Source organism: Colletotrichum truncatum, assembly GCF_014235925.2.
Source record: "Colletotrichum truncatum strain CMES1059 chromosome Unknown Contig_0003, whole genome shotgun sequence".
Classification (NCBI taxonomy): domain Eukaryota; kingdom Fungi; phylum Ascomycota; class Sordariomycetes; order Glomerellales; family Glomerellaceae; genus Colletotrichum; species Colletotrichum truncatum.
The window spans coordinates 109861-122962 of NW_027222400.1; the positions used below are offsets into that span (position 1 = coordinate 109861).

At 53.4% G+C, this 13102-nt stretch overlaps 5 protein-coding genes across 5 annotated transcripts; 4 read left to right on the forward strand and 1 right to left on the reverse strand.

Moving 5' to 3' along the window:
* Positions 1 to 936: 936 nt before the first annotated feature.
* CTRU02_204910 (uncharacterized protein) lies at positions 937 to 2005 on the forward strand (the record flags this gene model as incomplete). The annotated part of the gene is made up of 4 exons (XM_070204451.1): positions 937 to 997; positions 1049 to 1569; positions 1624 to 1722; positions 1775 to 2005. The coding sequence occupies 4 exons, from the start codon at positions 937 to 939 to the stop codon at positions 2003 to 2005; spliced, it is 912 nt and encodes a 303-aa protein (XP_070061555.1).
* Positions 2006 to 3813: 1808 nt separating this feature from the next.
* CTRU02_204911 (uncharacterized protein) lies at positions 3814 to 4959 on the forward strand (the record flags this gene model as incomplete). The annotated part of the gene is made up of 1 exon (XM_036732264.1): positions 3814 to 4959. One exon carries the CDS (start codon positions 3814 to 3816, stop codon positions 4957 to 4959), a length of 1146 nt encoding a protein of 381 aa, XP_036576040.1.
* A 382-nt stretch (positions 4960 to 5341) lies between these two features.
* CTRU02_204912 (short-chain dehydrogenase) lies at positions 5342 to 6492 on the reverse strand (the record flags this gene model as incomplete). Its single annotated transcript, XM_036732263.2, has 4 exons — positions 5342 to 5475; positions 5530 to 5695; positions 5750 to 6349; positions 6406 to 6492. 4 exons carry the CDS (start codon positions 6490 to 6492, stop codon positions 5342 to 5344), a joined length of 987 nt encoding a protein of 328 aa, XP_036576039.2.
* Positions 6493 to 8065: 1573 nt separating this feature from the next.
* On the forward strand, positions 8066 to 9094 carry CTRU02_204913 (DEK C terminal domain-containing protein; the record flags this gene model as incomplete). Its single annotated transcript, XM_070204452.1, has 4 exons — positions 8066 to 8078; positions 8138 to 8277; positions 8371 to 8826; positions 8906 to 9094. 4 exons carry the CDS (start codon positions 8066 to 8068, stop codon positions 9092 to 9094), a joined length of 798 nt encoding a protein of 265 aa, XP_070061556.1.
* Positions 9095 to 10287: 1193 nt separating this feature from the next.
* On the forward strand, positions 10288 to 12740 carry CTRU02_204914 (E3 ubiquitin-protein ligase hel2; the record flags this gene model as incomplete). Its single annotated transcript, XM_036732260.1, has 2 exons — positions 10288 to 10695; positions 10758 to 12740. The coding sequence occupies 2 exons, from the start codon at positions 10288 to 10290 to the stop codon at positions 12738 to 12740; spliced, it is 2391 nt and encodes a 796-aa protein (XP_036576036.1).
* Positions 12741 to 13102: the final 362 nt, after the last annotated feature.

Here is a 13102-nt window from a genome sequence, read left to right on the forward strand (position 1 = left end):
ACCCAGTGTATCATCTTCCTAACAAGTGCAACGGCCTTTACATGCTGTCTATCCCCACCAGAGGCATGACTACGTGACAGGCGACAGCAAGCTTTCATTACGTATTAGCCTCTCGTTAGTTTCAAGACAGCTGTTCAGCAGGAGGCACATCCAGACTCAAAATAGGTCACCACTGGTGTTTGGCAGCGTGGCGTGCGGGGAATCATAGGCGCCATGACCAACTACCCCGCGGATTAGATCTACCGTGGGGGGTGAAGAAGGACGCCCTCTCCAGTTTTGAAACCGTTACAGGTATCGTTAGCGAATACAAGCCTGCTGTGCTGTGCCTTTGAATTGTTCGGGGTTTGCACTTGACCAATGCCTATCTTCCCAAGTTTTTCCAGCCATTCAGCTGTTGGTGGTCTCATTTGACCATCCACATTTGGCAAGTTGACCCCAGGTCGCATCCTCCCAAATGGCATGACTTGATAAGGAAACTAGTATCTTGCGGAGCTGCGGCATGTAGTATAACTGGCTGGGCCGATAACGCTCTATTTTGACCGCGATCAAGATATATATTTATATATGGGATACTTACCTTAGTCTCGCTCCCGTTTCGACAACATGAGTCACGTCGGCAACAACTTCATTCTACCATACTTCTTTATCAGAACGACACGATTTCCCAGATTAAATATTCGTCCCGCATTTGTTTATGGTCTTTTGCTTTCATCATGTCCATTTTTATAGTCGTGGCTTTGACATTTGCCATGGCCGTGTTCCTCACATGGCGATGGAGAGGTCACAACGATGCCAAGGTATTCAAGTAATCTCTATCCTAGGCTTCCGAACTCTCTAACAGAAAGTAAGTAGCGGCCTTACAAGACGGATCTCCTTGAAAAGCCTGATCACAAGTCTGCCATTGAGCCTGTGAAGGACTTCAACTGGCAAGAAAACATGCCAACCAAATACCGACCATTTAAGCCGGTCTATCACATTACCATGGGTAAGTTTGGTCATAGAGTATATCAATGATGCACGGCAGGGTACTAACCTACGTCTTCCGTAGCCATTCAAGCAAGCTCACCAGAGGAACTGATTATAATGGACAGCAACTACCTGGATCGTGTAACCGAACGTCGCGAGACAATTAAACAACACACATCTACAGTACTGGGTGCCGTACCTGAAGGTATCCCCGCCATCCATGAAGTATGGACGTATCTTCTTGCAGAATACCTGCCAGCGCGGTACCCAACCATGTTTTCCGTGATCGATGAGGGTTGTACTTTCCATAACAAGGTTACCAATGTTTCACTACCTTTGACGCCACCAGAGGATCCAAACGTTGCGCTGCAACTCCTCGGAGAGACTGTGGAAGACGACATCTTTCTCCTGGTTGAGACTCCGGATGGTCATCGCTCAGTGGCATTCGTCTGCTGCCATCCGGCGGGTTTCGATCCTTCTGAAAAGTTAGGGAAGCTGCTGAAGGAAATCCACACGGAAGTGCCTTCATACGACAAGATTGGTGCGAGCATGGAACGTTTCTTCAGCCGGCTACAAGTTGGCAAGAGCGCAAAGAGAATGAACGTAAGTCGTCAGTTCGGCGAGCTTCCGATGTCCTTTACTAACGAGCAAGCATAGTGGTCAATTTCGACAAATGAGCGTCTATTCAGCCCTAGCGGGTTACATATCTACGACGGCGACAAGCCGAAGGAGGACGAGGACATTGACATCAGCAAGGTTGGCTGCCATGTACCACATTCACGACGTGCAAGAACTGACCTTTTCCAAGACGCGACTCAGACAAGAGCTTCAAACTTTGACGAGACTTCCCAAGACTGGCGCTATAATGTTCTCCTTCAAAACTTACCTTACCCCATTGGAAGAGATCAAGGAGGAGGGTCTCGGACCTCAGGTTGCTGATGCCATTGAGGGATTGAAGACGGGGAACGCGCCGGGCATGTGGGTGTATAAGGGAGCAACCCGTTGGGGTAAGAGTGCGTGCGAGTTTCTCCGTTCATAGAATCGGTACGTTTATGAGTGCTGGAAGGACTCGTACGGATACAATTACTTCAAGCATGCAAGACAGGAACAAGTACATCGACTCACACATAACTTGCAAAGGTTGGCATTGTCATGCCACCTCGTTGCACCCCAGGGAAATCACAACTATGTTCCCAGTGTTTCCAATGTTCCTCAGAGCAGATGTAACTTGCAAAAACGCAAAAATACAAAAAGAAATCTTCAACCGAAAGTGGATTTTAACCACTGAATCTCCCCGAGGTGGGCTCGAACCACCAACCTCCAGATTAACAGTCTGACGCGCTAGCCAATTGTGCCATCGGGGATGTTGAGATGAATTGATTGTGACGTGTCAGCGCCGGAGCCGACTCAAGGCCCGCTCTCAACGGGGGGGGGGGGGGGGGGACGAGCAGTAGAAATTTCGGAACGGCGGCCCCGAACATGCTTACTACTACGGAGTATCGTACTATCGCTATTAGGCGATCTCCCGTTTCATGGTTACTACGGAGTACTACACTAAGATCGATAACCGAGATACGAACCTTTCGCCTATAACACGTCATTTAATATGTAAGATTCCACCGCCATCTGTTCCGTGCGTCAGCTTAGACGCCCGTTAGAAGCTTCATTAGCGGTGGCTGTTCAGTGGCATTTTTTTCTTCTTCTTTTCTTTTCTTTTTTCCTTTGATCGCTTACTAGCATGGCAAAAGGGCGATCAAAGTGCGATTGACTCGCTTTGGGATGAACTGCATCAATGAGCACAGCGTAGCGCTCAGTAGGGAGCTCCCGGTTGTGCCGAATAGGGGCGCACCCACCGGGTTTGCATGTCTGGAGATGCCCCCTGATCGGGCCTAGTGGCCCCGCACCGAGCCCCGTGGAAATTTCCCAGAGAAGCTTTTGCCAGGGCATCATTCCATCACCTTTTGGTGAACCCCCTGGCTTGACTTGCCGCTTTTTCTCCCAAACAAGATGTAAACGAGATGTGGGCTCTTGTTCATTAACACAAAGCACCCACAAACAACCCCTTGATTATAATTTTCCCACCCTGTTGGAGCCCGTGTCCGCTTCTTTGTACCCCCGTCCTCCCGTCTGTCGAGTCCAGGCCCCGGTCTGTTGGTCGTGTTCCTGACTCCTTCGCAGGGTCATTACTCTTCTGTAGACGCTGCCCTTGCCGCCGCACCTGGGAGCTGCATGCATATTGCTGTGGTTGTATGGCGTGGCCTCCATGAGCCCATGGCCTCACCTGAAGTCAGGGGATACCTCCGTAATCTAATTTGTGCTTTCATCACCCCTCCCAGGCATAGAAACCACTTACAATCAATGACATTTGCTGCGCCAGCACCCGCTCAACCGGGTAGCCTTGCCGTGAAACAGAACGCATCTGCATCTGCCCGTAGGTAACCATTCTACTCTATTCCTCGCAGCTAGGCCTGCGGGGGCTTCTCCGTTATAGGAATCATGCAGCGAAATGGGCTCGACATCGGTTCGTCCCATTGAGTCGGGGAGAAAACCCAGGAGGCATACATAAGGAAGCATGGCCTCCAAACGTGTGCTAGACCCCCTTCTTCCCCTTGGCTTTTGAGCTTAGCTACATTCTCTCTCGTCCATTGAACTTCCTGAAGCAAGGCCAAGGCATCGATTGCTGCGACCTGCGTCCTCTCTTTCTTAACCTTTCATTCGTTCAACCCTTGATTCAAGCTTTCTCCAAGCCGACAGGGTCGGTTTAGGCACATACGCACACACACACTCACTTACACACATCATAACCTCCACACCGAAACAAGTCTCTTCAGACAAACCCTTGCAAAAATGAAGTTCACCGCTTGGAACGTCGCCAGCGCGGCTCTGCTGGCCACCCGCGCCCAGTGCGCCATCCTCTGGGATGGTCGTTTCAACGACATGACCTCGTCCACCGACCTCGACAAGTGGTCCTGGAGCAACCAGGTCGGCGCCTACCAGTACTACATCCACGGCTCCGGCAAGACGACCGAGTACGTCAACCTCTCCGAGGACTTCAAGAACCCCGCCGACACGGGCTCCAAGCAGGGTGCCAAGATCTCCCTGACCAGCACCTCCTTCTGGAACGGCCAGACCATGCGCCGTACCGAGCTCATCCCCCAGACCAAGGAGGCCATCGCCAAGGGCAAGAAGTACTACCACTTCAGCATCAAGCGCAGCGACACCAACGCTCCTTCCCTCAACAAGGAGCACCAGATCGCCTTCTTCGAGAGCCACTTCGTCGAGCTCAAGTCCGGCTGGCAGAGCGGCGCCTCCGGCACCGAGGACCCCCTCCTCCGCTGGGTCGTCGGCGGCAAGACCGAGTGGAGCGTCAACTGGGACGCTGACGTCTGGCACAACGTTGCCTACGAGATCGACTTTGACGGTGGCTCCGTCGGTTTCTGGCACTCTACCGGCTCCGAGGCCCTGAAGCAGGTCGTCGCCCCCGTCACCGCCTCTGCCCAGAGCAACGGTGCCGACTGGCACGTCGGTGTCCTCGAGCTGCCCCGCGACGGCTACCCCGATGAGACCGAGGACTTCTACTTCTCCGGCGTCTACATCGAGGACGGCGAGATCACCACTGCTGTTGGCTCCGGCTCTGGCTCCGGCACCGGCTCCGGCTCTGCCCCTGCCTCCTCCGCTGCCCCTGCCGCCACCTCTGCCCCTGCCGCCGCCGCCTCTTCCTCTGCTCCCGCTGCTGCTGCTCCTACCACCCCCGCCGCTGTCCCTACCTCCAGCGCCGCCCCCGTCTCCTCTGCTGCTCCCGTCCAGTCTGAGGCCCCCGTCGAGTCCGAGGCTCCTGTCGCCACCCCCGTCTCCTCCGCTGCCCCCGTTGTCTCCGAGGAGCCCTCCGCTCCCGCTGCTACCACCACCTCTGCTCCCGTCGCTTCGGCCACCGCCAAGCCCGGAAAGCCCTGCCGTCGCCGCCGCCGCCGCAGCAACCAGCAGCGCAAGTAAATGGACGGGTCGTTAAATGACCCTGGACCACTCTTAGCATGAACCCCGAGGTTTCTCTGGACGTGATGAGCCAGAGACCCTGAGGAGCGGTGCGCATTCTCATGTACATATCTTTTTTGCACATAAAGACTTGACACTGTGCCTATTGGATTTAGTTTTGAATACATTTTTCAGTGTACGATCAAGATGCTCCCAACTCACCTTTGGCAATGTGAATATGTCTTTTAAAACTGTGATGGTAGAGATCAATGCCGATGAAAGAAAAATTAGTTGGAAATCAGGCTGCAAGTCATGGTTGAATTCTATATCTCGCGGGAATGCGATGAAAAATGGTATCTGCCAGAATGCTATCTATCTACGCTGTCTCTAGTATGGTCGCTTCTTAAAGATACTTCTTCACCTGATCTTCTGTCCATTTCCAAAAGTCTTCAGCAAGCCCAGTGCCGCCTTCTTCGCGGGACTTGGAACCCTGGACTAAATCATCCCTGATCGAGTAGAGACGGCCCCAAGGAACGACTAGAGCCCGACAGAGTTAGCAATGTCTCAATACAGTTTGGGGGTGAACTTTACCCCAAGCTCCAGTGTTTTCGATGGTCACCTCGGGTGAGAGAGCGGCAAAAAGTTCAGTGTAAGCACCGTTGATGGCCGGGTATGTTGTCGCCTTTCTGAATAGCTGGGGGATCAAGGCAGTAAGATGCCGGTCCAACTCCGACGACAGGTTTCCGGGGTTCAGCGCCTATCCAAGTGTCAACTTTGCTTGTTTAACGCACGTTCAATGGTCTGCTCATACTACGCTAATGACGCCATCATCTTTGTGTCGCTTGGCGAACTCTGTCGAGTGGAAGTAGTTTCCTGCTTTGCTGATTCCGTACTTGAACTCCTTCATTCTGTCTCTCTTGGAGTAATCGAGGTTATCAATGTCAATAACGGGGTAAGGTGAAAGGACTTCGGCAGCGGAACTGGAAACCCAGACGACGCGGACGCTATCCTTGGGCGCTGTCTTGGCCGTCTTCACAAGGGTAGGCGTGAGAAGTTTGGTGAAGAGGAAGGGGCCGATGCAGTTTGTGCCCAGCTGCAACTCGTAGCCTTGAACGGTCTTGCTGCCCTGCGGCGGCATCATGACGCCGGCATTGTTAATGAGAAGGTGAAGCTGGGTTTCCTTGGCGAGAAAGGCTTCAACGGCAGGCTTGACGGTGGTGAGGTCTGCCAAATCGAGGGTAAGAAGGTCCAGTTTCCCCGAGGATTCGGGAACCGCCTCCTTGATGGCAGCGATGGCAGCACGCCCTTTTTCTTCAGATCGCGATGTGGCATAGACGGTAGCGTTCTTGGAGTAGAGAATCTGCGCGACTTCTTTGCCCACTCCTGTGTTGGCTCCCGTTACGATGCATACCTACACAGCGTAAGATTTTTGCAGAAAATTATGGGAATGTTTCCGGGTTGACGAACCCTTCCGGTGAGATCAGGAACATCCTTCTCTGTGAATTGCGGCCGGGGCGGGAAGGCCTGTGTGAAGATACTGAAAGGGTTGAGCATTGTGGCAACCCAGAACATATCTCCCTGTGGTTGATAACAGGCGTAGCGAGGCGTACTGGTTGTGTTCAGACCGATGTGGCTGAGAGACAATGCACGGATAAAAACAGTCGATGATATATCAGTAGTATGTTGGCAAAATGCGGAAAAACAGCGACGTCATTAACACACAGTCCAAGACTATCTGCGGAGGGAGAAAAGGTCTTGAAGATCACGCCTCCCTGGTCGCCGGAGGCTTCATTGACCCGGAGCTAAGCCAAAAGTAGTGGAGTACCTTTTTGGCAGGACGACCTTTGAGATAGAGTTGGTGCACTGCCAATTCTGGACGGGAAAGAGCTCTTCACCGAGAAAGGCGAGATGTGATTGGACGTATTTCGGGACCGCAAACCCTGCTGAATGGACAAGGTGCTGACAGCAAGGGCAACCGATGTATGTCTGAGATTCAGGGAAAATAAGAATGTTTTAGTTATGATTCTTGTCGAATTTTGTATTATCGCTTATGGCCATGCTGTGCGTATCATCATCATAACAGTTTTGTTGATTTCTTGCATATCAAGTCAACGTTAGCAATACGGCACTAGTAGCTTTATCACGGATACTGGGCAAATAGACGGATTATATAATACAACTCATCGTCGGCAGGTGAAACTCCACCGGCCGTGCAAGCCGGGCCACGTGATGAATGTCAGTCGACTTGTGTGGGGACGGTTGACGGGACATCCGCCGGGAGTCAATTCGGAACTGTGATTGGCGCTGCCAGATGGTCTGGACTGCCAAAGCACGAGCCAACGTCTAATGCAAGACCAATGACCACTTTTTGTGTGTGCGTGTGTTATGTTGGGCCTTTTCTGCCAGCCACGCCATTTGCTTGTACCCGCGTCCAGTTGGTTGGAAGGAACAGACCACTAAAGGCTGAGTAGGAGTCAGAGTCCCCTGTTGCAGCCAAACAACGGAAGGAGAGCCTCACCCCAGGTCACTGACAACCACCGTTGTGCATCACAACACCACTACAAAACAACCTTATCCAACGCCCTCCTTTTTTTTTTTTTCCCCCGTCGCATCTGGCCCCAATCCGCCATCCAAGTCGCCCTTTCATTCCCAGCCCGACATCAGTCGCCCATTCGAAGCAGCCTTCATCATCGAACCTGAGCCTTTGCCCGCCTTGGCATCCACGCCCCACCAGAGATCGTCCTTCGCTTCCTTTTCAGCCTTGTGTGCGGCGTCCACTTCTTGCGGGTTGATGCACGCTGCCGCGATACGACCAGAGGCGTGGATTGCGCTTTCCGGCTCCGCACCTTTCGCTTGACAACACCCGCTCATCGCGAAATCCAACATCCGTTATTGCGAGAGATGCTTTGACCCGAGGTCGCAAGCTTACCTACCCAACTCCATCTCGCCTCTCCCCCTTCTCTCTCTCTGCCATCTATCTGCGAGCTCTGCCTGTATTTCAGTATCAATTTATTCAAAATATCACAACCGGCCGTGCACCGCGATATCGAGTCGAACCGGGTCAGCGAACGAAATACGTATAACATAATCCTTGGTGCAGGAATATTTTGGTCAAACTGGCGGCATCATGTCTCTTCCACGTGCGTCCTTGTTGCCCGGGGTGCCATTCACGTTGCTGCCGCTAACATCGCATCCACAGTAAGCGCAGAGGAGGAATCTCGGTACACCTCCATTATTGATGGTATTCTCGGGACTGCGGACTTGACTACCGTCACCCGGAAGAAGATCCGCCTGGGCTTGGAGAAGGCACTTGGCGGCAAGGATTTGAGCGACCAAAAGGTAACTTTTCCCCCATGCTCCGACCCTCCCGCACCAGTAGCAGGAAACGCACGAAGTCATGACCAGCCATCAGCTAAACGTTCCCTTCTCCAGGATGCTATCAAGGCCCTGATCGAGGAGCGCTTCGACGCCATCTCCGGCCAAGACGCCCCCGAAACACAATCTGCGAGCCCTGCCCCAAAGAGGGAAGCCAACGGCTATGACGACGATGGAGACGGTGAGATTCAAGTTTCTACCTCTCCCGTCCGAAAGAAGCAAAAGCGTGAAGACTCTTCGGAAGATGCCGATGCCAAGCTCGCGGCTGAGCTGCAGGCTCAGGAGAATCGCATGGCCAGGGGACGTACAACTCGCGGCGGTAACGGCGCAACCACCAAGGCGACCAAGAAGAAGAAGGCCGCTCCTCGAAAGAAGAGCGATAAGAAGGTTCGCGACGGTGACGATAGTGATGTCGATGGAAGCGAAGAGGCGCCAAAGCGAAAGGCTGGTGGAGGTTTCCAGAAGCCCTTCAACCTGAGCGACCCTCTAGCGGAGCTGGTCGGCGAAACACAGGTACTTTACCCATCTCTATCCCTTTAGCCTATCTGTGCTTTGGCACATGCCTGTGAGCATGCACTAACCTTCTTACCAGCTCTCCCGTCCGCAGGTGGTCAAGAAGCTCTGGGAGCATATCAAGGGAAATCAATTGCAGGACCCCGAAAACAAGCGACAAATTCTATGCGACGACAGAATGCAAGCTATTTTCAAGCAGCCCAAGGTGGACATGTTTCAAATGAACAAGATGATTGGCAGCCATCTCTACCCCGTTGAAGAGCAGTAAAAAAGAAGGGTCACAAAGGTGCGGGCAAGAGGCGGAAGATGTAGGTATAGGCGTCTTTCTGGTTTGGTGTAAGCAAACTTTACGGGTTCTTTGGTTGGGCATCCGGGGAAGGAGAGTAAACGGACGGATAGTTCGCAGCATTACTTGATGGGTGGTTCCAGTAGACGTGAGTGAGTGAGCTCGGCAACGTCACCGAAGGTGGCCGACGATACAGGCAATGGCTGCAATTTGTGTCTGCAGCTGTTAGCCATGGAGAGACTGGTCCAGCTCGACCTTGGGAATAGGTCGACACTAGTCTCCATATTATTTAAACAAGCTTCATTAGCATCAACCGCGGTCCAGTGACGTAATCCAAGGCGGTATTTGTGTGATTTCTGATGATTGGAGAGACACAGCTAGGCCATCTAGTAACATGTATTGATTGTATCAGAGGCACAATCGGCTTGCTATCGTTCTGGCAACAATGCTCAGTTTGTAAATGCAGTCACACAGCATAAGTCTACGCCACTGAGACACTCCGAATTATCAGACGACTACAAGAGAGGCAGCGTTTTCGGTATATGGTTGGTTACATTTACGAGCCACCAAGCTAGTTTACGACACAATGCTAGGGGCTACAGGTTTTGGCCGGTGACTCTTGAAGCTTTCAGGTCACCTTTCTGCAAGGATTATCTAAGCAACTGGGCCCCACTAGAAGCTTCACTAGCTGTCAAGGGTGAATGACGCACACCGAGAAACGGAGAAACCCCGGCTGCCTCTTTTTTTTTTCTTTCCTTTTGGGTCGAACAACAGGGGACCTTTTGCTAGACCCCGCCATCCTCGCTGTCGTGCATCCACCAATACCAGTGCCAATCCAACCCACTCGAGGTTCCCTGGGGAGCCACACATAATCATAATTTCGACGTCCCTCGTCTTGCGGCGCCCGAATAAAACCGCCCTCCAGCCTGCCTCTCTCCCAGCCTTAACTCTGCCTCACCCATACTACAACTTTGCTGTCGCTTATCCGCTTGAATACTCTCTCCACGCAACACTAAACTACTGTTTTCCCGCAGGGAAGAAACTGTGTTAGCCAGTGACGCAATTTCACGCAAAGAGCAACATTGGGAACAAAACCGCCCGCCTCAGCCTGCTGACGAAACGATCTCGAACACTCACCTATACACCAAACACTAATCTCGACGGCAACTGCTCCCATGGCTGACGCGCAACCTGCTGCCGATTCGTCGAACCCCTCCCGGGGCAATCGCAACCGTGGAAGAGGCCGTGGAGGTGGAGGTGGAGGTGGAGGCGGAGGAAACAACGCTGGGTCTCGCGGTAGAGGGCAGAGGAGCGGACGCGGCAGAGGCGGTAACAATGCTGGCGCCGGAGCTCATACAAACACCCCGAGCGCACCGCAAGTCGCCCCCAAGGCCGAATCCAAGCCGCTTGCTCGCGCCGCGACGGAGGGTGACGATACCGCAAGCACCGACGGCGAGGTGTGCTTTATTTGCGCAGAGCCTATCAAGTTCCACTCGATTGCGCCATGCAACCACAAAACATGCCACATTTGTGGTCTGCGTATGAGAGCTCTGTACAAAACTAAGGACTGCCCTCATTGCAGAGTAAGAGCTCCTCCCCCTATACTTCATACTCCCTATGCGCCGAAGCTGACATGTACAATTAGACACCCTCGCCTTTCGTAATCTTCACCGAGGATGCAAACAAGCGATACGAAGAGTACACAGACGCCGACATTACAAGTTTCGACAACAATATCGGCATCCGTTATACAAATGAAGAAATCGTGGGTGATACAGTCGTCCTTCTCCGCTACAATTGTCCGGCGGACGACTGTGTCTTTGCCGGTTTAGGCTGGCCAGACTTACACAGGCACGTCCGGTCCGCCCATCAAAGGAAGATGTGTGATCTGTGTACCCGTAATAAGAAGGTGTTCACCCACGAGCATGAACTGTTCGCCGATAAGGAGCTTGAGAGGCACATGAGACACGGAGATGATAAGCCTGGCGCTATTGACCAGACTGGCTTCAAGGGTCACCCGCTTTGCGGCTTCTGCGGATCGCGATTCTACGACGACGATAAGCTCTTCGACCATTGCCGTGAGAAGCACGAGAGATGTTTCATCTGTGACCGGAGAGATTCTAGGCACCCCCACTACTTTGTTAATTACAATGCGCTGGAAAAGCACTTTGAAAAGGACCACTTCCCCTGTCTTGACAAGGAGTGTCTGGAGAAGAAGTTTGTGGTGTTCGAGTCGGAGATGGATCTGAAGGCGCACCAGCTGGCGGAGCACGCCAATTCACTTTCCAAAGACGTCCGTAGGGACGCTCGTGTGGTTAACATGTCAGGCTTCGACTTCAGGCCAAGCTATGAGAACGAGAGAAGAGGCGGAGGCGGCGGAGGAGGATCAGGTAGCGGGCGGCAAGGACGTGGACGTGGCCGAGACCCCAATGCGGAGCCGATACCTCAGAGCTCTGCTCAACCTCTTCGCCGCGACGAGCTTGCTTTCCAGAGACAGATGGCCATCCACTCGGCGCAATCAGTATCCAACCGCACTTTTGGTGGTCAGCTCTCCGGCTCCTCTGCTCCAGCACAACCTACCTCATCCCGTCAAGGCAATGCTGCTGCTGCTTCCTCCGCTGCTCGTCCCGCAGCACCTGCTCCAACACTCCCTACCTCTGCAATGGAGCAGTTGAACGTAACCGACGTCGCATCCTTGCCGCCTCAAGAGCGCGCAACGATGCTTCGCCACCAATCGGTCATTGAGCGCGCCTCAAACCTACTAGGAAAGGACGAGTCTAAGATGAACACCTTCCGTGAGCACATCTCGTCTTTTAGAAAAGGAAAGCTTACTGCGCCGCAACTTGTCGACGCATTCTTCTCTCTTTTCGCCGACGCTTCGTCCAATGCGCTCGGAACACTGGTCCGTGAGGTTGCCGATCTGTTCGAGGACAAGACCAAGGCCCAGGCTCTACAAAAGGCATGGCAGGACTGGCGAGCCATCAACGAGGACTATCCGTCCCTGCCTGGTTTGGGTGGTATGCAAGGCGCCACCACGGCCTCAAGCGGCTGGGCCAGTGCCGCCACTGCTTCTCCCGTGGCGCCTGCCGCGGCTCCTACCCAGAAGCACTCTAACCGCGTTCTGCGGCTCAAGAACAGCACGCGTGCGGGTGCTGCAGGCCCAAAGCCCGTCACACCGTCCGCCTCGTCAAGTAACTGGGTATCGTCATCGCCGGCCGTCCGCCCGCCACCATCATCCGCCTTCCCCGCCCTCCCCGCCGCGTCATCATCATCTTCGTCATCTTCGGCAGCTCCCCGGCCATCCTGGATCGGCCCGAACAACCCTTCATCCGGCGGCGGAAGCAGATCATCTGGTCCTGCAGCGCGACCTGCAGGGCGACCAGCTGCTGGTGGCGACGCCTTTCCGGCGCTGCCTCCGGCACAGAAGCCGCTCACGACAATCTTTGGTTACGGCGGCGGTAGAGGTGTCCGGCGAGATCTCGGAGGCGCCTCAAGCAATTTCAGCTGGGGCTCGGCTCCCGGAAGCGGCGCGGCAAGCGAGAACGCTTCGGAGAGGGAAGATGAGGAAGGCGCTTCTTCAGGCGGCAAGAAGAAGAAGGGCAAGAAGGTGCTTGTCCAGTGGGGATAAGTTCTCCTGTATCGATTAGTTCTCACTGATAAAACGTCTTGGCGGGGAAAAGATGAGGAGGAGTAACATGTCGACAGAGGCGTCGATTACGCTAAAAGTGGAGGAGGAAACTTGACAGGAGTCGTGTGTGCCATTCGTGGCCCGGGGGTAGCAAGTGAAAAGGGAAAAGTATATGGCACCTGAGAAAAAACAAATGTTGTAGATTCAGAGATGAGAGGAAAGAAGACAAAAGGTAGCAACGCGAGAAATGTTGCATCTGGCGGATTGTCCACTTCGAGAACCTTGATAGCCCCTTGATTTACGTGATACTAGCAAGTGACAGTAGGTTCCCTCTTAACTTTAACAATGTGACCCGCATGAAC